The sequence below is a fragment of the Pagrus pagrus genome (genome assembly GCF_965226575.1).
Source record: "Pagrus pagrus genome assembly, chromosome: 19".
Taxonomy (NCBI): domain Eukaryota; kingdom Metazoa; phylum Chordata; class Actinopteri; order Spariformes; family Sparidae; genus Pagrus; species Pagrus pagrus.
The window spans coordinates 25,771,677-25,795,965 of NC_140203.1; the positions used below are offsets into that span (position 1 = coordinate 25,771,677).

The 24,289-nt window shown below is 38.0% G+C and overlaps 1 protein-coding gene across 6 annotated transcripts in view; it reads right to left on the bottom strand.

Annotated features, from left to right (window-relative positions):
• nrg1 (neuregulin 1) overlaps positions 1-24,289 on the bottom strand; it is a 46,526-nt gene that overhangs the window by 5,474 nt on the left and 16,763 nt on the right. For 2 of the 6 annotated variants that reach the window (XM_084384131.1, XM_084384130.1), the window contains 5 exons: positions 20,357-20,415; positions 18,517-18,534; positions 13,075-13,177; positions 11,493-11,646; positions 11,273-11,394 (listed from right to left, as the gene is read on the bottom strand). In XM_084384131.1, the coding sequence (XP_084240257.1) occupies positions 11,273-11,394; positions 11,493-11,646; positions 13,075-13,177; positions 18,517-18,534; positions 20,357-20,415 (456 nt within the window). Of the gene's footprint in view, positions 1-11,272; positions 11,395-11,492; positions 11,647-13,074; positions 13,178-18,516; positions 18,535-20,356; positions 20,416-21,339; positions 21,408-24,289 lie in introns of all 6 variants that reach the window. The other 4 variants (XM_084384132.1, XM_084384134.1, XM_084384133.1 and 1 more) reach the window with 4 other exon arrangements.

A 24,289-nucleotide genomic window follows, 5' to 3' on the forward strand; every position in this document is an offset into this window, starting at 1 on the left:
GGGGTTTTTCACATCTGACGAAAAGACTGCGTATGCATGTTTCCCATTTTTTGTGTACACAGATTTCTATATTTGAATATACACAGAGTTGTATACATTTGGCCCCTGGTGACAACTTATACTACCAAACACGTCAAGTGATGAAAAACACTTAATGAAAAGAAATTTGTGCAAGTGTTGTGATGTAGAGAGGAGGGAGAGGATTGCTAGCTGCAAAAAGGACAGTTACAAAAACAACAATGATGATTGTTTCCCCCCTCAAAACCATGCCCTGTATGCTTGCACACAAATATATCATTTCTTGGACAGATTTCATGTGCCCTTCTCCTCTCACTCAGGCTGCACCTCTGTGCTCCCGAAACTTCTGCTCTTAGATGTCTCCTGCACTCTCTGATTTTTTTGGGCAATAATCCTGTCAAAATTCCACAGCCAGTTGAAGTGTTGACCAATGAAATGATCCCTGCTCATTGCAGATGCATTTGCTTTACTGCTTAGAGCATCTTGTACGGGCAGGTCATTCTTCAACCTTTCACCTTTTTTATAGCCTTAAAAGTTAACCATGGGCAGCACAGCTTGTTCTGTCAAAAGAATGCCATAACAACTGGAGGTAGGTAAATTTGTTTTTTAAATCAAATTGGAAATGTGCACACATGTATCAGCCCCTTATCCTGCCCACACCCACATTCAACCATAAGTGGTCAATGCAAAGAGCCTTGTGAATATTAATTTATGCAAATTGGAAATGAGCCACATCATGGCCACAACCAAGAGACAAAGAATATTTTTTTTTTACACAAAAAACAAGGTGTTTGTGGGTGAGGTGGAGGTTATAAAACACATTATTAATTCATTGATTCAAGTCGTCCTCTCATAGTGAGACTACAGTAAATCCATAAAGCAGAGCACACACAAGTGGCACAGCTGTATTTATATGTTTACAGTGATCATTTTCATATGAAAATGGAAGTTTGATACGTGAACACATTTTATTTACTGAGTTGTGTAACAGTGAATTCTGCCTGCATTATGATTAGGAGTCACAGTGAGGATATGTATCAGTCATGTCAGAGCTTTTCATGGCTTTATTTTCAGGCTTCGATCATGTACTCAATCATGCACTATAATTTAAAGTTGTTTATGGAATGGTTATACTTCAATTCAAGCACAAGTATCAGCAACACTGCTGGTTGTAATGTTTATGATTACGTGGATCTATAATTAATAATTTATATTTGTCACACCACGGTGAGGAGTGTCCTGTCTTGGGTTTTTTGTCTTGTGAAATTCATGTTTTATTTTGAAAAGTAAACTCTCTTCTCGTTTCAGGTCACTTGCCCTTCCTCTTGTGTCACCGGCCTGTTGTCTCCCCTGATCCCTGATTGTTTCCACCTGTGTCATCCCTCCTCATGTGTATATAGTCTTTGTCTACCCCTGTCTGCGTTGCCAGAGTATTTCGTGCGTCTCGTCGAGTACATCCAGCCTTGTTCACAGCCTTGATCACTGCCTTGTTCATTGCCAAGTTAAGTATTGCCAAGCTTTGTTTTTTGTTTAGTATTCCTCTGAAGAAGAGTGATTTTTTTGTTAATAATATTTTTGGTCAGTCTTTTGTTTCAGTCAGTTAATTTCATAGCGTTTGTTTCTCCCTCCGTTTGGAGCGCTTTTCTTTCATAAAGTTTGTAACTCAGAGTAGTTTAATTTTTATAGCCTGTGAGCTTTCCTCGTTGAGTGATTTTCTGTTTGTTAAATTTTCATAGAAATAGATTTTGAGATCAGTGTAGTTGTCCTTTGTGTTGTTATTTTGTGTTGTCTGTTGTTCTGTGTCTTGTCCCCTGGACACTTAGATTTTCATAGTCTGTTATTTTGTCATTCTGTCTGAAGAGTTGCTAATCAGAAAATAAAACCTGTCATTACTGCTACCTATCTGCATCTGAGTCCTCTTTTTCTGCCAAGCCTGACAATATTAAGTATAATCAAATGTCAAATCATTAAGAGTAGAATAATAGCTTTAACATTTAGTTTCTACAATCTGGCTTCTATTCACCACCTTAGTATAGGCTTTGCAAGTTTCCCTTGCCTCCAAAATTTACATATGCAAGCGTCAAAGTGTCCATAAATTTACACACATTTCCAGGTCAAGTATTTTTTTTATAAATCCCAATTTAAGCTTAGAAAGTGGTGTACACACACTTCATGCTTGGTTACACTTTACAATAAGGTACACAAAAAAGTGAGCAGTTACCAAGGAGGGAATTCTTAAATAACTGTGATTCGAGGACTAGATAGATGATGATGATGAGTCACTGGAGGACAGACTGGGAGATAATATATTAATGAATCATTAGGTAAGGATTAGCTCATAAATATCTGTTAATTGTCATACTGACCACTTTCTTCTTGAGTTGTTCTTGATTAACTATCAACTGCCCGCCAATTGGCATGAACTAGTGATCACTCATTAATTACTAATTACTGAATCATTAGTGACTGTTTTTGTGTACCTTTCCTGTAAAGTGAGACATCATGCTAAATAGTTACCAAATAGACTCCTTAAATACTTGTTACAGAAACATCAGTTACTTTTTTTGTGTACCTTCAAATTAAGTGAAACATAATACTGAGTAGTTACCCATGGGACTAAATACTAATTACTGAATCATTACGCTTTTTGTGTACCTTCAAGTAATTCATATTTAATGGGTCTACTGAGTAACTACTTACTGGAAAGTTCACAAAAAAGTAAGAAATGATTAAGTAATTAGTAATTAATCATTCATCACTAGTTTATGCCAGTCAGCAGGTGGTTGATAGTTAATCAAGAACAACTCATGAAGAAAATGGTCAGTATGTCAATTCCAGATATTTTTTAACTAATCATTACCCAATGATTCTTTAATTCAGTATATCCTATTCTGTTCTCCAGTAGCTCATCATTATCTTCTATATAGTCCTCAAAATCAGTTATTCTGGAATTACATACAGATGTTTCTCCTTTCGTATGATCTGTTTACTGCTGCCTTACCACAGTGAGTCCCTCTCTCACTTTCCTCCAGTTAGTTAGGAGCCTCTTGGATGAGAGGTGAAACGTCTTCAAGAAACTGAAACAAGTCCACTTGCCTACGATACAGCACATAGAGTCACATAACATTATGGGCTGATGGAATGTGTATACGGCAGAGTGCAGAATCAGTGAACTTATAGAAAATAAAACCTTTTGATATAGTAGAATGAATACTTCTTTGGGATACTGTGGTTTTGAGACAATACTATGATTGTTGCCATATACTATTGTCAATTCCTTTATTTTTTATTTCTGTTGTTAATGGTTGTCAACTAACTGATAAAAAAAAACTACCAAGAGGCCATTTGGATGTGTATAAGTAGGCCCTACATGTTTTGTAAATGCAATTTTAAGGTCATCAATATCCATGTTGTCCATCAATATTCATTTTCCTAAGCTGCAGACACAGTTGTGCAGTGCCGATTGTAGTGTTACAAAGGCTATTGCTCTCAGTGTGACAATGCATCGTGTGGGGGAAGACCTGTTAGACAATTGCCCATTAAGTGAACAAAAATGTTCACTGTAATGCTAATTAGTTGTTAAGTGTTGGTGAGAAACTCCTTCAGGTTTCCTGGGAGCCCAAACTTTCCCATGGATCCATCCCAGTTTGTTGTGACACACCAAGCACACCAAGTCCATAACAGAGTGATAATGTTTCATGTAAAGCTATCTGTTGTGTACATAATCACATGTGATACCCGTGTTTGTTTCAAACTGAACATGTTGTCAATTCATTTTTTTTTCCTTGCAAAAACAACACACTTATCGCATACAGTAGGCTCTATGAAGACTGTGCACATTTATTTTTAAAGAAGAGCCTGAGTCAGAGCAGGGAAAAGTGTCAATAAGTTAACACAAAGTTTTATTCAGTGTTGTCTGTTGATTCATTATTTACCAGACTTAACCTACATTTCCTTAATGCCAGGACTCACAGAGACTGGTGTGTGTGCGCTGGGCTGGTCAGCAGCTGCAGCCAGCAGCCCTTGTGGTCGCACTGTTAAGCTTCATTAGGCTACATTATAATTGATTATTCGTTATTAGTGTGGATAATTTGAGATGTTGCTTACTGTTTATGGCCTATACTATTTACAACACCAAGAACTAGTTTTAAGCTAACACAATATAGGTTTGTCCAGCGGCAGCATGACATGGAGCAGATGCATGATTACACATTACAGACTGAGTCAATGAGGAAATGTGTGTCTGGTTCTAGAGTGAGGAGAGAGAAGCTCAAGGCCCTGATGTGTTCACTGCAGTCTGGACTGCTCACATGTGCCACCTGGTGGTTGTTGGTGCTCACTGCAGCTAATGCAAAATCAGCCGGATAAAATAAAAGTCCCCCCTCCTTTTCTGCCATGTCACCACACCTTTAATGCTGCAGCAATGGCGTCCTCTCAAAGGAGAAACATCTGTATTAACAATTCATTAACTATCACGTTGTTCCTGATTAATTACTTATTCGCTCCTCAGTAACTACTCATATTTTTGTGTACCTTATTGTAAAGTGTTAACCAAGCCCTTTTTAGTGTGTGTACACAAGTACACAAGGTTTATAAATGAGGTTTTGTGAAGCAATTTATGAATAAAATGCATCATAACAAGCATTAGTAGTGGAGTAAAAAGTATAATATTTGCCTTTGACTTGTGGAGTAGAAGTATAAAGTAGAAAAAAAGAGGAAATGCTCAAACAAAGAACAAGTTCTTCAAAGTTGTACTCACTTGATCACACAGTGTTACATCTGTGCATTCTGCAATTTTGCAGTGGAGGTCAACCTCGACATGGCCTCTGGTAGCTGCCATTCACAGGCAATAACTCTCTTGCCATGCGTTGTCAAATATGTGTAATATTACATATATGGGTTATGAATATTTGCTAGCTAATGATCCTAGGCCATCTATTATGTCATCTGTTCTCTCTCTCCCGGAGTCTGGTGGGCGGAGTAGGGTCGTCAGCTAGATTCAGCTCACCTGTTCAGGCTACCAGAGTGTATAAGCTGGTGGCTGTCAGCCCTTCACTCTCTCCCTTGCTACAGCTGGCAGCCACCCTACAACTTTATCTTTTGGTTGTTTAATAATTTGTTCAATAAATTACTCTTGTTAGGTAAAATCTCTTGCGTTTGCTCCCACCTTGTAACAACCCTGAGGCAACAATTAGCATGATATAGCATTATAACGCTCGTGTTTAATTCCACTGAATAAGCAGAAGCAGGCATGAGAAATGCATACTTTTTTTTGTTCGTTTACATATAAACATTTCTAAACATGTCTAAAGAAAAATATTTTTGTGGTGAGAGTAATCTAGAAATATTAACCCAAAAAGTACATCAATACAGTATTCATTCATATTGAGACCTTTCTGATTTTATAGATTTGTGCTAATTAGTGCGTTGAAACCTGCTCAGACTGGGTGGGTTTATTTATTAATTTTTTTATGGCTTTAGTTTCAGAAGTGCATGCACACAGACCTGTCCAAAACCAAAATGTTAAAATGTGCCTCTTTCAATTAGATTTTCATCTATGGTGGGTCCCATTTGCAAACCCGTACCACCGTGGTCACAGCAGGCATACCTTTCATCAACAACATAAAACCTTTAACACACCAGAATTCGAAATTATAGATCCTGTGCGTTTTACTAAAACCCCAACCAGCAAATCTCAAATTCTGATTTGATTAATTTTAATTGTTTTTTAATTTTAATTTTTGTTTTCTGTATATAGCTTGTCAACACTTTATCTAATTATTTATTCATTCAAATGTAGCATTTTGGTGGACAGTATATATTGAGCCTAAAAACAGTGGCATCCAATATTATTTAATATAGGATATGTAGGGTTAGGGTTAGTGTGTTATTTAACAATTGTGTATTTTATGCTATTTTAATTCTAATTGCTGATATTGTCCTCTGAAAGCCTTTGTTGTCATCTTTTAAGTTTCATGTGCTTCTTTAGGTCTATTCTCTGTTAAAATGAATCAATCAGTTACCTTGTACTTTAAGGCAAGTCCCTGTCGAAGTTGGGTGTATCTTGGCCCTTCTTTGAGTGACCACTTAAGTCTTTGGTGCCACCAGTGGCATTCAGACGACCCCGGTCGCCCCGTGTGGCACGTTGGTTATTCTCCGGCAATGACATCACCGAGACAGACTCAGTGTCAGATAGAACACTGTTGCTCCAGTCATTACTCCAGCTGCAGAGACAGGGAGGGCGGTGGTTTACATGGAGACAGGTTTCAGACAGGCCTCTAGACCATGACATAAATAAATTTGTGAGTCAAATTTGTGTCTGAGCTTTTCAAAGTAATTCACTCCCATTTGCTCTCAGTCTGCATGAATTTCTTATTTACTGATGCAGCGTTTGATTATATGATTAGCAACTTGAATTACTGGAATTTGCAAGTATTTGTTCAGCCAATCAGGATTGAGCCTCCCAAAATGTAAGAAATGGACCTAATAAAAGTGTTTGATCCCAATCCGTTTTCACTTCTCCTAATCGATGGGTGAGACAGCTTAGGAATCCTATTAAATTCTACAGTTCAGGATGGCTTTGGTGCCCAGGATGCACGGCAGTGACCCAGAGTTCAGTTTTTTTGGTACAAGTTGGACTCCCAGCCTCTGCGACCAAACCTTTGCAACGTATCCAGAACGCTGCAGCGTGCCTTGTTTTCAATCTACCCAAATCCCCCCCCCCTTCTACCTCCAAACACTGGTCAGACCACACGTCCCAGCACGAGCACTCCGCTCCACTACATCAGCTGGTCGGCTGGTACCGCCATCACTGAGAGCAAACAAAGGCCGCTCAGCGTACTCAACTCTTCTCTGTTCTGGCACCCCAGTGGTGGAACGAACTCCCGACCCATGTCAGGACAGCAGAGTTACTCGCCATCTTCCGCAAAAGACTCAAGACTCACTTCTTCAGACTTCACCTCGACCCCGCATAGCATGACTCCCTCCCAACCCCCCGTCCGCTAAATGCCCTAAATGTAAATGTAAATGTAAGTTGCCTGGTAAACTGCATAGAAGATTCTGTATCCTTTGGTCTAACAGAATGTTAGAATTTGAATGTTTGCAGCTATCAGTTTGGTTTTGTCACTGGTGTTTTACTGTGGCAGAAATAAAATCTACAATTTGCCTGTGAAAACTTATGTTTAGGTCTTCAGTTATGTTAATTTTGTGGCTGGGTGATCTTCCCCAAATGGACATATAAACTCTTGATTTCACTGGAGACATGTCTGTTGCCCACATGGCCTCATACACCACTGGGAGAGTTTCAGGGAATAACATTTTTTTCTATATTTCTGACAGCAGTCTATATAAAAAACTCTTGGTGCCACTACCTCAACCCAACAGGAAGTCAACCATTCTGGATTTAGTTTACTCTATTTTCGCGATAGCAGTTTGTTAAAGTACATATGATTTACTTTAACAAACTCCTCTTACAGCTTTTACCTGATGGACTCTCACATGAAACACCTTTGACACGAAAAGTTATCAAAAGCATGAATGATTGATTGAATGATGATTTTTTGAAGGGCGTGGCTGCGGCAGAGCGGAAATTACCAATGATTCGCCATTAAACAGGAAGTTGCTGGAACTCAGTTGTACATGATCGAATCTGTACCAAACTTCACACCTCCCATCCCCATACACCCCGACGGGCGCAGGGTTGCAAAGGCCCGATAATTGTTCTACTTTTGTCAATATAATCGCATTTTTGAGGGGCTAAACCTGCTTTGAAACTCAGCAAACTTGGCACAAGCATCAGTTGTGTTGAAAATGTACGCCTGATATGTGTGTTGTGTAGGGGTGTGGCTAAATGACTTGACCATGTCCCTTAAACAGCAACACCTGGGGGCCGTTTGACCTACACACACAAAAATTGGTAGACATATATATCATACCCTGAAATACAAAAAAGCCTCTTGGAGCTTGAGTTTTCATTAAATGGTGCGCCCATGGCGGCACAGCGAATATAAGTGATTCACCAAGAAACAGGAGGTTGCTGTAACTCGGTTGTACATGGTCAAATCTGTCCCAAACTTTACATGTTTGGTAAGAGTCCCACCTTGAACACATTTAGATGCCATTACGCACTTACAGTCATAGCGCCCCCTAGTGGCAACTGGACATAACATGTTTGTCTACTTTTACGTCCTCCTCCAAGCAGCTTGACTTAACCAGCTCAAATTTGGTGGGAAATTCCATCACACCCGTCAGACTGCAAGTGAGGCAAATAAGTGTCTGAGCAAATATTTTTGGAGAAAAATATGTATGTATTGAATGTACGGATATAATATAAGTGATTACTGTTGTATTGTAGATATTGCACATAGATATGTTTTGCATATATAACCATTGTCCTGACACAGGGCCATTTGTGGAAATCTAGGCAAGATATCTATTGGTGCCTCTGTGGGAAAAGACCTTCTCATTCCATTTTTTTGACAATTATAATAATTGTATAGATTTTCGTGGTGACAGCGGCGGATGCAGATGCCGCATCCAGTAGCTCCCAAAAACTCTGCTTCATTTTTGTTTTAATATGCCGTTTTTTGTAAAACTAAGTGCAGGAATTGGATTAAGAGAAGCAGACCTTGAGACTGTTACATTAGCCCCTGAACGTCATCCGCAGTCCCTTAGTAATGTGTTGTCTCTCTCAGAGCAACTCCCCACCCTCTCTCTCTGTGAGTGTGTGGATGGTGGTCTGCAGGTGTGCCAGAGGAGCCACCATCTGCGCCTTATCACTGTAATCAAGAGGTCTTTCCTCAGCCCTGCCATCTCCACCCTGCCAGTGTGCTGATGCATTTGCCAGTAGCTATGCCCTGTCTCGGTCTTGTTTTAGCTCTTGCTTCTTCCCGTTGTTTGCTCCCTGTAAATAATGTCCTAACCAAAGTCTTGCCACTACTGACTCCTGCTCTGCGTTGCCTGTTCAGGGGTTTCATTTATAATATATATGCACAAAATGGGGCCTGAAAGAGACGTATGCCACTTCCCACACCAAATTTGTGATTTATAAAAACAAACTCGAATGGAAACTTTGCACACCTGTTAGCAAACTCTGACCCATGCTTACGAATATTTTGGAGGCTGGGGAATTGGCGACACAGGTAGTGTGAAATGGTGAATTGAAGCCATATGGTAAAGTGAAGCCTCTCACACATTTAATTCCACTTAATATAAAACATATATCATAATTTCAGGTTATGTGTACTTGCGCTTTTGGTGAGCCCAATTTATCCCATAAGAACCTTTCAAATGTAAGAGATATAGGCAAAGCCAAATCTCAAATAAAAGGCAACTAGATATTTCATCAGCACTGTTTGACCGTCACCGTACTTCATGCCTTAAGTGCAGCGAGGAGGGCCAGACTGTGCTGACGCTTGTGGTCAGTTGTAGAGCACTTCACGCTGTTGAAATGCATGATGTCAGGTGGAAGGATTTCAGAAAAGTCTGGCCGACCTTTCCTGATATTAAGCATTAACATACTGAGTCCTTTTTACCTTAGCCACACTGAGTAACAGATGATAATTTTGGCAGATATTTTAGATTTAGTCATAGTCTTAACTAAAAAGCTTATTAGTTTTAGTCACACTCAACTCAAAACATTTTAGTCAACTTTCAGTCAAAATGTATCATGTTATTATTAAATGTGTTAGGCTAGTTATAAATGTTACAGCTGTCTTAACAGCCATGGTTAACAATTCACTATTAGTGACTCTATAATGTTGTGATAAAAGAAATGTAAAACAAATAGTAAATATTACTACAACAACAACATAAAAAATACAGTGGTAACACATATGAACATGCTGCAGACTGAAGCATGACTACAGTATATACATTCACACCTGGTTTAATAAGTGTTTTTTTTTCCTTTGTTTTCCTGTCAGTTGTGGCCATGATTCATTGTAAAGAATCTCTGGTCAGCGGCTCATTTCTATGCAATAACATTCATAAGGCACTTTGCACTCCATTTGTGGAGAGGGCGGGATAAGGGGCTGATCCATGTTGATTTGGGATTTATAAAAGGGAATTGCACATTGTGCATCCCCTGGATCTGAACAGGAAATAAAGACATTGTGGACAATTTCAGGAAAGGAGCAGGCAGTAGCACAGCCTTCACATCCAAATTTTCACTGTTGTCTAACACGTAGCATTTGTAATACTGAACAAATGGCATGCTGCAAGCTACTAGAGATGCCAAGTCTCATGCATTGACCGTTACAGTCACCAATTGATCATCTTCGGTGATAATCATAAATTGCCCCTTTTTATTTCTTTCCCCTCATATATTTCCTCACTAGCTGCTTGCCATACTTGGGGCCCAATTCTCTGATTGTCTTACATAGATATTTACCCTAACCAATCATCAGTCCTCATGCCTAAATCTAACCAACCTAATGAAAGGCAATGAGTACCAACCAATCAGAGGCAGAGTAGGGCGGGTCATGCCGTCACCATCTCAAGAGAAGAAATCAAACTTTGGCCCTACAGGCTTGCAAACAATTCAAAAATATTGTGAGCTTAGGTGACGCTAACACGAGCTAACTCGGTTCCATTGACGACTGTGTTAAGCAGCTACCAGACTGCAGCAACACTTCTGTCATGGAAATATAACGTTAGATATTATGAATTACGCAGTTCCTTCAGAAGTGCATAATAAGCAGCTGATTAATGCCATGACCGTCTTTCAACTGAAGCGGAAGGTCAAACGGTAGGTATACAGATTTGTACTAGAGTCTGAGAATGAATTTTACATCAATTTGTATTTATTTAAAGTTTATAAATAGAACAATTTATTTAATTTGTCTGACTTTTTCTTGTTTTATCAGATTTTACAATTATTTTCATTTCTGGTCCGTTATGGATTCTGCATGGATTCTGCTCAGCTGCTCTGATGCACTTTCATGACTCTGGATTTGATTTATCAATCAAAAGAAATAATTCTAGACAGTTTTAGTTTTGTTTAGTTTTAACAGCTGGCACACAGGCGGTGTCCAATGTGCTCAAGGCAATGTGCATTTTCTATGTGTTCCACAACTTTTTCTCTCCCCCTGACCTACTGGAACATCACCCTCTCTTTTTTGCAGGACCTCCTGATTTACAAATTAAGCCCTGATGTCTGCCATCTGATCTATCCATGTTACCTCTGAGCGATGTGCTGATTAAAACAAAATTGAATTTACCAAACTAACAAATTATATTTAAGTTTCTTTCTTACCTTTGGCTGGAGATTTGGGTGAATGTGGTGGGTTCATGCGCAGATAAGGCATATTTGCTTGTGGAGAAGGTTATTTCTGTCTCCTTCTCAGTTGCATGCTGCATAGTCGTCTCATTACATTGCTATAAAAGTAGTAGAAATGACATAAACAATTGATGTCAGTGTACAAATTAAAAAGGTTTTGATGCCTTTTATTTGATACCAACAAGTAATAGCATACATTTATAGGTTGAAAATCTTGAAGAGGCAAGTTAGAAATCTGATGTTGTCTGGCTGAGTTTGCCAGGGTTGGGCCAATACCAGTATTGGTATTGTTGTTCCTCTTTTTCCTCTTGCTCTGTCTCATTCGGTCATGGAGCTTCTTCCTCTGCTTCCTGTTTGTACAAAAACAAACTAGATTATGAAGTAGCCAAGTGGACAACATATCTGAGGGGTAGGTACCAAATGTACCAACATTAACCCCAATTTCATCAAACGTTGTAATGATAATAATGATAATTCATATTTTTTATGTACTGAGGTCTGTACAATGTACACTCCTCAATATTGTTATAGTATCCAATAGCACCAAAAAAATCCTCAAATTTCTGTATGCAGATGATATCCAGCTTTATGTTTGTGAAATCCCGGAATCTTTCTAACGTCGTCACTTTACATAATTGTCTGGAGGACTACATGCCTGGATGTCTCACAGTCTTTTGCAGCTTAATTACAACAAAACTGAAGTTCAGGTTTTTGTCCAAACAAAACATTTGAAAAATAACATCAGGCCACCTGGCTATTAACTCAAAGTTGTTTTCCAAAAAACATGGCATTTTTGATTTCTATTTAAGCTAAGACAAACACATTCAGTTGTTGTCTTCTCTGTTTTCAGATTATAGCCGATTATACATTGCCAAACTAAACTTCCTCTTTCCAACAGTTACTCTCATCTTGACCATTGTAACGACTTGTATTCATGTTTAAGCCAAGAAGCTCAGGACAACTACAACTATTTCTAAATTCTGCAATTACTAATTAATGCTTCATATTATAGTAAAACTCAACAATTATATTAATCTGGTGCTATATTCACTACACTGTCTTCCTGTTAGACTTCTCAGGTTATCAGAACAAAGTCTCTGGTTGTTTCTTGCTTAAAGTTCAAGATTTGTGGTGACAGAGCGTTTGTTATCCTGGCTCCCAGGTTATAGAACAGACACTACTGATGCTTACTTGCCCTGATTTCCTCTTTGATTTAAATATTTATTCACATGCTTTGCTGTTGTCTTTTTTATTCTGTCACTTGAAACTGTGACGCAGTGGTCACATTGACAAGTATTTCCCAGTTATTTTTTAACCACAGAAAAATCTTTCACATTGAAGAGCCACGAACGGGAGGCCTTGGAGCGCGTTTGTGACCACTTGTCCAATTTTGTCAAATTGCATTGTTTATATAATTTAGGCACAATAGCAATTGTTTGTTAGTGCTCTCTGTGGTCACTGCAGGAGAAAAAAAAATCATTCTTCTGCGTTGTGTGTCGTTGACACAGCATCGCAAAGTCAATGTCTCTGTTCATTTTTTCTCTCTATGTCCTTTTGAATACATTATCTGTAAGTTTGTGCCTTATAAAATGTTATTCTGATCGAGTTATTTCTGCTATCAAAGATGCTATGTTTTGTTATCATTAAAAAAATATGAAAATGAAAAGCTTTTGAAAAGTATTATACACTTTGGGACTTGGGGCACTATTGGGCACTATAATAAAATCAGGGAGTGTACCTTTAGGTTAACTTAAACATAAAAATGTGACATTAATTACTTTGTTTTGCAGTAGGCAACCACACACATGATTCCAACGACTAGGAGTGCAATGCAGATTCCTGTTATTGTTAAAATACGTTTCTGATACAGCTCCTCAGCTTCTGAAAAAGAGGACAGTCCATTCTTAAAACTTCAGGTCTTCAACACACACAGACAGACACATGCTAATACATAAATAACATTCTAACCATAAGCCCAAACAAAAAGAAAAGGCTCTGTAAGAAGGCTTTTACATTTTCAGAAAACAGCCCAAATGCATCCTTGTATTAGTGGTCATTACTGGTATCTATCTATCTATCTATCTATCTATCTATCTATCTATCTATCTATCTATCATATTGTATCTCGATAGTGTCTTAACGTTATCACCATGGTGATGTCATCAGATCAAGAGACCATTGACCACTGATGACATCACTACAGTATGATGTCTTCAGGGTTATTCTCTTAGACTTGAGAGTTCATACATTATACAACAGAGTGTCCCTTTTATTATAAGATAATGTGTTCTGTTTATAAACTCCAACTGAGAGCCCAACCAATATTGCAGTTACATTTGTGCCGGTGTATACTTATGTGAGCCAATAAGTGACAATCATTATATAAATGTCAAAGATACAGGGTTGGAAAGTCTGAGACTTCTATTTTATTTTAGAATTTATTACATTTTTTTTTTTAAATAAATGATAATATTAGCCTAACAATACGAGTGAAAAGTTGAATCTTTGCTCATGAATTTTAGAATATCTTACTATTTGGTATTCTCTTTTAACTTTAATGATAGTATGCACTTGACTTGACATGGGGGAATATCTCTGACAGTCTTGAAGGAGATCTTCTAAAAGCTTTGAGGTGTGTTTGAGCTCATTATCCTGCTGCAGTATAAATCCCTCTCTTCAAAGGTGCAAACCAGAGGGTGGAGCATGTCTCTGAAGAAATAGGTGGTGCTTTTCCTTAGTCAGGGTCGAGTCAATTCTATGCAGGTGTCCAACTCTAGAGAAGGCAAAACAGCCCCAGACTTGAATATTCCCCACCAACACTGTGGGTTTGAAACACTGTGGTATCATTGTCTCTCCCGTTTGTCTCCTTACATTCACACTTCTGTAACTGTCATAAATCCCAGACTTGGATTCACCACTTTTTTTCAGACATCCACTGAGAAATTCTGATATTTTTTTAGTCCACCTAAAATGTTTGGCCTTGTTTCCATCCTGAGAAGTTGTTTAGAAACTGCTGCTCGTCCTCTGAGACCACTACAAGACAGTCTTCTTTTGATAGGACTTTTGCAAATTGGAGTGCTGTGTTCTTTATTTAGCAAATTCTGTATCTGTGATGAAGTTGCTTTTCTAACACTCAGGGAACTAAGCTTGATGTATATGGTGTGGACTTTCCTCCATGCCAGGTTGTATGCTATCATTAAAGTCAATAGGGGAAATACCAATTACAAAGCTATTCTAAAATTTTTCTAAGATTTTAACTTTTCACTCATATTGTTAAGCTCATATTATCATTTGTAATAAAAACAAAAATATTAAATTCAAAACAAACGCAAAATAGAAGTATTTTGACTAGTACATTTTTACTCTCCGACCCTGCTGTATGTCTGAGGTCATTTAGAAACAGTGTATCCTTTTCATGTATTGATAACAACTCTTTAAACAAACAACTTAAGAGGAACATGGGGAAATGTTTGTTTAAGTTCTGTCTTCATGCTGAAAAGGGATTACTAGCCAATATATTGATATCAGATATATGTCTTACTCTCACTGTATATATACTTGGCCTCATACGATACACAGAATCCAGCTCTCCACTGTGGTTCTTGCTTCTCTTTTCCCTAACAACAAGTATTTTTAAACTGGGGCCCTATATTAATTATTTATAGTGTCTGACAACATTATGAAAATTATTTCTACAGAGATTTTTGTTACATCTCGCAAGATTTCAGGGCAAGTCTTCTCCCAAAGCAAGACTTGTGTTTCTGGTTCCAAAACAGATCTTATTATTTAGCGAAAAGGCCTCGGTCTCTGTAGGAATCGTTTCCATAATGTTGTCTGACTTGAATAACAACTTCAGCCTGTTAGTGACAAAAACAAGCACTTTCAGGCCTAGTCCACATGTCCTCGGACATTTCTGGAAACAGGGGTATTTTTGAAAGAAAAAGAAAAAATCTCCATCCTGACAAGCATTTTAGCACCATTTCAGAAATAAATGGTCCATACTAGCACACCTAAAAATGCATATCTCGTGGCCATTCACGTACAATGGGCATGCGTGTGCCATTGTTAAAAGTGCTATTTGTAAGAAAAGTTGATTTTGAGTCTCATTCCCAACTCATCAAATACTAACACATTGTGATGGTAGGACGGGCCAGCTGCCATCCATAAGCGTCAGTTTTTGACAAATTGGGAATGAGACTCAAAAATCTACTTTTCTTACAAATAGGACCTTTAACAGAAAGCAGTTGTATATTATTTCAGTTGCTTAGCTACCGAAAATACTATGGACGAAGCAGGGAGATGGGACTCCTCTTCACAGAATCTGCATTTATACTACTTTGTCAGCAAAACATTGTGAGCAGCTGTTTTTGTCTGTTTTCCAGCATGGTGTTATCAATGTCTGTGTCCTCCTAAGTATAAAAACAATATAACATCCATTCTTACAATGTACAACCTCAAATACTTCAATATTGTTACACATACTCTGAGTTCACATTTGCCAGTGATAATACATACACTAAAAAACCTGGGTCTGCCTCATTGTTTCCAATAAATCTCTGTCCGTCTAGATGTAAACACTGAAAACAGTGTTTCTACAAAATCTTCACCCTTGAGGGAGTTTTCTGAAAGCTCAGTTATCAACTATCTGAAATGTTGTTCACATGGGTATGACATGTATACATGTGCACAGGACCTTAGTGAAGGTGTCTTCAATGGGTGCCCTTAACGTTTACTCTGCAGCCATTGCAGCTGCCACCTGAGGTCTGATTCCAAAACTTTTGGTAAGTATGACACAAATACATACCAAATATAAAGGGCTAAGGTTTAAAAAATGTCACAATTCTTCTTTCAACTTAAGTGGGTCACTTTACTCAGAAAGAATGTACATTTGTCTGCCCTGAAAACATTTATAGCCTACTCTCATCATGTTAAAGATGAGCTCACATCCATTGACATGTTTTTTTTGTTTGTCTGATTGTTTTTTTTTGTTTGTTTTGGGTTTTTTTTATTTTTTTTTTATTTTTTTTTTTTACAAATTTTAGGACATTAGAAGCTGTAATATGAATTTAGATTTAGATCAAGTTTCAATCTTTATTTGGATTCTCTCAGGGCCTCTTGGAAGTCGTGATGGCCAACTGTTCCAACTTGCTTTCAGTCAGATGATATTAAACAACGTTGCTCTTTGATACTGATGCTCACACATTGTGCATAACAAAGCTTTTTTGGACATTGCATACTAAATGGTGTTTTTGAAATCAAACATTCAATATATTGACTTGAACTGAATTTTGCATTAATAGTCGACCTAAAATTCTCCTAGGGCCTGTCCACATGACATTTCTTTCTATCAGAAAAGTGCTGGCAGAGTGCTGGGAGCGCTCGGTTGAAGTGCTTGTGCGGTGAGAAAAAAAAGGTTGCATGTTGGATTTGATCGATATCAACTAACACTATGGTAACAATTGGTTGACTACACTGCTTATAACAAGCTTACAGTATTTAGGGTGATAAAAGCACAAAAACTGTTCCCACAAATTGGCTTTTCCATCTCTGTTATGATAAAGCTCAGAGTAGATAGACATGGCCAGAACAAGCTTCTTCTCCATTTTCTTGGTTACAAGGGTGACGGATCCTGGCCCATCTAATATATGATTAATTGCCTGAGCTCTCTGAAAAAGAGGCTGGGTGCAGCGTTTTTTCTCTAGGTTGCAGACCCAGACCTAGACCTACGATCTCTACTTATTTGGAACAGTTGGAAAATGATGCTGGCGCTAAAAAAAAACCCCCAAAAAATCATGATGTGGACACAGGCCCTTAGACTCTCTATGGAGTAACTGAACTTAACTAGTTTTGCTTTGTTTGTCTGCCCTCCCTTTAATGAACAGAGGTTTAACACACCAATGTAAAGCATCTGTAAGCACAGAAGTGGCTTATTTAAAATAATTTTTAATTTTTAAATAAACTGTTCATTTAAATAATATAAAAAGAGTCATCAAGCAACCGAATTTGGTGAATATTTTGGTCAATTAATCTAGTCGGCCATAATGGAGAACCTGAAAGAACCCAGCAGGTCCATGCAGTACATTTTGACCAGTCAACTGTCCCAGTGCTGGAGTTGTTTAAGAAAATATTACATTCCATTTTAATTAAATTGTCTCAATGAAAGGGAAACAAAACATTTACATTCATTAAAATCAATGTAATATAAATGTGCCAGATTTAGCCCAGAGGCAATTTTTTATGTCCCTTTCCTTGGCAGGTTCATATTACACATGAGAACATTTTTATGCATTTTGATGAGAGATGAAGTGATGTGAACACACTACATAAGAAGCCTCTTTGGCTTTCATAGTGTACTCAAATAAATCAGGAGCATTGGACTGTTTGCCTGAATTAAAAAGCCACTTGTGACATTTGACGTGAAAACAAAGCAGATACATCACAATGCTTTATCATAAATAATGTTGATGTATTTGTGTTATTATTGATTGCAAAATATGTATAGCCTAGAATGTGATATCTGTGTTGTGCTGATGGTTATTCAAATCTACTCAACGATAATAATAATAATAATAATAATAATAATGTCCAGTTTTTCTGTAATTGAAGTTTTCCAATACAATGTTTTGTTTTACAGGGCTAAAAATTACAACAGCATTCAAGAAAGTGTTAAACATGAACAATATGGACAGCAATATGAATAGCTCCATCAATAACACAAAGCATAGAATAAGCAGAAAGATATAAAACACAGTAATAAAACAACAGTAAAACAATGGTATGGGAAGGTAAGGTAGAGGAGTACAGGTCGGCTAGACTACACATATTAAGAAGAGACTCAAATGACAAGATAGAATCTCCTCTAGAAGACTATTCTGGAGTCTGGGGGCCTTGATGGCTAATGCTCTGTCTCATTTGTTTTTCAGTCTTAAACAAGGAACCACCAGGAGAGCAACATTTCAATTCAATTCAATTCAATCAAAAAAAATGTATTTGTCCTCGGGGGGAAATTAAAGGAACATGGAGTAGTTGTACATAGACACAAACAGCAATTTCAGCACCTTTGGGTGTGATAGTACATGGAGAGTTAAAATGTAAGAAATAAAGCTAAAGGCCAAATTATTCAGTGCCTTAAAAGTTAACATTTTTTAAAGTCAATTCTAAAATGAAACGACAGCCAATATAAAGATGAAGGGATAGATTGTGCTCTTGTTTTCAGGTACCTGTTAAAATCCTGGCAGCTGCATTCAGGATAAATGAAGAAAAATGAGTTACAGTAATCAAGCCCTGATAGATAAAAAAAAAAAATGGATGACTGTCTCAAGGTTTTTGGTAGACAGAAATGGATTAATTTTAGCAAATTTCCTAAGATGTAAAAGCATTACTGTATGACTAATTTGATATGGCTATCCAGAGGGAGGTTGCCACCAAATAAATAAAAGGTTTCTACACTGTGGATTAATGAGATGGGAGTATGGACCTAGTAAGTTTGTAATTTCATTTTTGGAGGAGTCAATGCCAAACAGAAATTTATCAGCATTTTATCTGATGTGCTGAAGAAAATGTTGAGCCATCCATTTATTAATGTCCCCCAGACAGTTGATAAGTGAAAAAGAAGTCATAGAAGTTATTGGGATCGCAGGTGAGGTAAACCTGGGTATCATCTGCATAAATACTGGAAGCTGATGTTGTGTGATCTTATGAGATGTCCTAAAGGCAGCAATGTAAATGGTGAACAGAACAGGACCAAGCACTGAACCCTGAAGGACACCAAAATGTAGCCTAGAGATGGAAGGCCTAGATTCAGCAATGCCCACAAAAAGTCCTGACTGTAGGTTGACCTCAACCAAGATGGTAAAATGTATTTATTATAATTTATTTATTTTGGGTAAATTAATGGTTATATAAATAGAGTAATAAAAGAATCTTTAGAACAACCGATAAATTAGTCATTTGAATAATTTGGAAGAGAAGTAGTTTGGAAGAGCAGTTCTCAGGAAAGTTGAAAGCAGCAGTACCAGAGGCCAAGCGATTGTCCCATTATACAACAGTATTTCATAATGCTAAAATTTAATTTGCAATAATCTTTTCCAGGATTTTTGGTCTGTAGGGAAAAAATCAACTCATTATTGGGTAAATCTGGCATGAATAAGAATTATTAAGCAAACCCACTAATTGTTCATCCACAAAAATAATTGCCTAGTCCGCAAAATAATATCAAACTGTTCCTGGTGATCAGTCAACAATAGGCCTACTAATCATGCCGTCTTCGAATGATTGCGTCATCAGTAATTTGTGTGTGTGGTGTGTCTATGTGTGTGTGAGTGTTTCACAGAGGCTTCTTTTGTGGACATATTTCAGACTAAAGAGTTAATTTGGGACAACTTGTCCAATATAGGACAGAAACATTATCTCCTCTTGGGAAAATGCTGATTTGTGGATCAGTGGTTAAGGTTAGAGGTAGGCTGATGGTTTGTTTTCTGTGACTTGGAGCTGGGCTACATTATTGACAAACAGACCCCATGTCCTCCTTGAAGGACACATTCCTTAGAATTGCACAACTTGGCATGTCTACACCTGCATTTCTAAACTGCGACTGCTTTCATATTTCTTGCTGATAAAAGGCATAGGTGGGAGACTATATCAAGAACTGCAGGTAATAAGCAGCTGGCACTGCAATTCCTCAAGTGAATACTATTGGCTGGGCCTGACGTGGTTCATATCAATGACACATTTTGTCCTTGTTCTATTCATCACATGTGTATCTGTTCTTGGAATGCAGGTGTTTAAGCATACACACAGTAAAGACATTAACTAATCTTCTAGCTTAAAAATGTGAATGTGCAAATTTGTGAATTTCTGGTCATTTGAAATGAAATGGAATGTCTGCAATATCACATGAAGCTTAAACATACAAAATAATAAAAACTTTAACATGTGACAAGTGATTGGCTGCACAAATTACAGATCTATGGAGAAAAATAACGTAACAGGTACATAGGACAAGAAATATCAGTCAAGCATGCTTCAATCCAAGAAAGATAGAAGAAGAACTAGACATACTGTAAAAGCTGGCCATTACATAGTTTTGGCAGCGATCACCAGTAAATTCATTTGGACACCTGAGTTAGAAACAAAGGAAGAAGAAACAGACAAGAAGAGAGAAGGAGTTAGTTTATGCAAGAGCAGTGCAAAACCCACAACAGTCATCACTGGTGTTGGCAGAAAGGGCCAGCTAGTCAATATGTCTCCCTATTGTGAGTCTGAGTTCTATTAATTGTCTCAGACCTTCATAAAAAAGTACATTGAATAATTATCTTCAATTTAGGGAGATTATATGAGAAGCAGTTTTTTTTGCACAGGCCCTCCATCAAGCTCTTTAGGTTTGAATACTGTCTTTGCAGCAGACTGAAAATTGCATGTACATACACGGCCGCTCAGAACAAGCCTAGCCTTTGCCTGTAAAATAATCCTATATAATGGATGTCATGATGTTACCCAAATAGCAACACTGGCCCAGATACATGGCAATCAAAAGAGATGAGGGTCCCAGCAATCTGTTAGTCCTGATGTGGCAGCAGCCCAGCCAGTGACCCCCTGGGTTTCATGTGTGTAAGACAAATTAAACAACTGAGTTAGGACTTGAAAGTTTAAAATTCTTGCTGCTTCACCAATCGTACAGTGGTCAGTCTAGCACTGGACAAAGGGAATGAGAGTGTTATCCTATGTTGTGGCTTCTGGGGAAATGTGGGTGAGGCTGGATGAAAAGAGCAGTGGTTGAGTCTTACCTCTACACAAGAAACACTGCTTCAACCTGAGAACTCACTGCTCTAAACAACATGGATGAGGTGTGATGAGATGTGAAGTACATGCAAATTTCAGTTCACTATTTTGCAGAAAAGGGTGTGGTTAAGCCTTTAAACCCATTTTTGAAATAACTGTATAGAGGGGAAACATGGATTTCTCTGCCAGTTCTTGGAGAAGATATGACAGGGGTGAAACACCAGCAATGACATGTGGGGTTGAATACAGTTGTGTTCACATACGTTTTGGGTCTGAGACTTTCTTAAGCACAGCTTGTTCACATCGGTGCCCAGTGAATCCCGCCAAACACCTGGTTGATGGGTAGAAAGGAAGAGAGATAAACAGCACTGACTGCATGAGTACACATGGACCAACACAAAGACATCCAGTGTGAAGTCACAAAACGTGGCATGGTCCAAGATACAACCCTATTGCTATTGCCAAACTCCCAGACTTATTTGTTCCCTGAAGTGGAGTGGGAAAATCCTTTTCACTGAAAATGTCCAATTACAATGTGTCGAAAATTCTTGTGATTATTAATGTGTGGTGATGACTGTGATAAAAGTGAATTTCAGGTCTGGGACATGGCTTTACCCTGTTGCACCACCTATTGGACTTAAACTATGTGGTGCTGTCCAATATTCTACTCCTATATTAGAGAGCAGTTTCATGTGTATATTTGTGTGTCCTGCTATTCCTCCAAACCACATTACTCCAATTCCCTCCAAACTTGCCCAAAAGAAGGTTCAGGCGGGTGACCTTTATATATGGCATATGGTGTTTGTTATCATTTCAGTTATTGGCTTTATTTGATTGGACAGAATAAGAGTGACAGGATATGGAAGAGCGAGAGGATGACAAGCAGAAAGGGTTACAGGCTGGAATCAAACCCAGGCCAATTTGGTAAGGGCACAGCCTCATTACATTGGGCACACACTCTGCCAGGGGATGTTAAATCTATACTCTGCAGTTTAAATTTCGAATCCTTTATTTTGATGTCCAAAACTACTGTCACCTACTATGACTTTTAACCTTTAACCCACTGTAACCAACCATTTCGAAGCCACGAGTTTGGCATTACAGCTGTGGCCATTTGAATTTTTTGAAACCAGAAGTAGCCATATTTTGACAACAAGATGGAGCTTGGAAGAATGTCCAGTCTTACTGAGAACCCAAGGACATGCATTAGGAGTGACTTGTTGATAAAAAGGTAGCCACATCCTAAAGAATACGCTTCTTCATTATCTATTTTACTCTAAATGAGACTTTGCATGCTATGCTAATAGTCCTGCCCACTGGGCACGATTTTTCCTGCAGAAATAGAGGAGGAATTACAGCACAAAGGAAGCGCATCTGCACTTGTGCAACCAAATAATTGAGAGGCAATGTTTTCCCTGGCCCCTATCCCCTGGTAACACTGGAATACCTGGAATAAAAGTGGAAACTCTGCACTGCACTCCTTCTTTGGAGGAGGCAAAGAAGGCGAAGAGTGAGAGTGATAGAAACTGAAGTAAAACAACAGTGAATGGGCATTCACCCAATGGAGAGTGCGCTGGTGTCAAAGTCTGTTCCCCCGCTAATATGTGTTTCCTCCTGCAAGTGGGACTTGTGATGTTTCAAAACTAGAATTTAAATACAACAGAGTGTTCTACTCTGCCTTTTCATAGCACTGATATCTGGGTTTCTAGGCCATATTGTTTTTAGCTTCGGACTGTAGCCAGTCCATTAGCGGTAGCCATGTTCCTAACATTATGTTTGTGACAGTAACAACAGCAATACCACAGGGAAATACTAGGAGGGGGGGATTTTAAATGTTTACTATTTCAGCTTTAAACACATAATCCAGGCTAAAAGCAACACATTACAGTTACAGAAAGGACGGCTGATGAAAAATCACCAACTGTGTGAATGTGTAAATTAATAGGATCATAAACTCACTACTATATTATTAGGGCAAAAGTAGATCTGACTTTAATTACATTTGGATATTCCATTAAATTAATGTGTTAGAAGTATTCTTACGGCATGTATGACAGTTTTAGCCCCGGGGTGTCAAACACAGCAATTAAGGAAGAAATATAAAATCATTGTACAAAGCAGTATTTTCATATTTTATAACAAGTGCAAGACTTCAGTGTTTCAACCAGTCTCTGTTGTAAGATTCTGATAAAAATGCACAATGAAATGCATTTGACATGACCTGCTCTGGATCAGGTTACGTGTGCAGCATAAGTTACCATATACCCCGATAAGACATGACCCACTGTCGTAGCCCTGAAAACACAGAGTTAACCTTGAAGTTACCTCCCTAAAAAAAGGGAGTGCAGTCTTCTGGTATGGTTCGTTTATGCATCTATAGTATTTAAGATATTTATGAACATATGCTACTCCCATAAACTGCCATCCAAAAATATTACAGTAAAAATTAATATCAGCAAACAATAAATAGCCACCATGAGACAAACACTTATATAGAGAGATATAGACATATGCTTTACATCTGAAAATTGGAGTGATATTATAGCTGCAAAAAATTGTGGGAGAAGTGGTTCAAAAAAGAAAAAGAAAAAAAACTATATTTTTATTCCGTTAAGAAAAAGCATGTGATTGCAGCATCTCCTGCTGTTGCTTATGGTGAATTGTGTCATAAAATAAAGTTTTGCTAGAATTGTCAGTTAAGATGGACTTTGGCGTAGCGCAACCAAGAGGTGAATGACATCACATTTCACAGCGTTCATGATTTAAGTTGATGATACAGAAATGCTATAAATATACATTTATACATTTGACTGATTATAGATCGAACTGTCCATAGTGGAAATAATTGCAGTTAATAGAGGGTCAGAGCTCCTCATGAACACCAAAAAGAAACCTTTGGAATGAGTCATGTAGGTATTTGTCAGTACGATATTTATGATACTGTATGTACATATCATTCAAGACAGAGAGGGCACCGTCTCTGTCTTTTAACTGAGATCTTTGAAGATCGTTTCAGTGTTTTCATCCCATTTTAAATTGTAGTTTTAAACCTGATTTTAATTGATTATTGTCGTTTTAAGTTTGTTGAATCAGCGGCCCTAAAATTGGATCGTAAGCTATTTAAACCGATCTTTTAACCCAACATCCAGCCAAAGACTTCTGGCTTCACCAGGGAGCAAAACCCAAGAGACAGGTCAGCTCTACTCCAGTGCA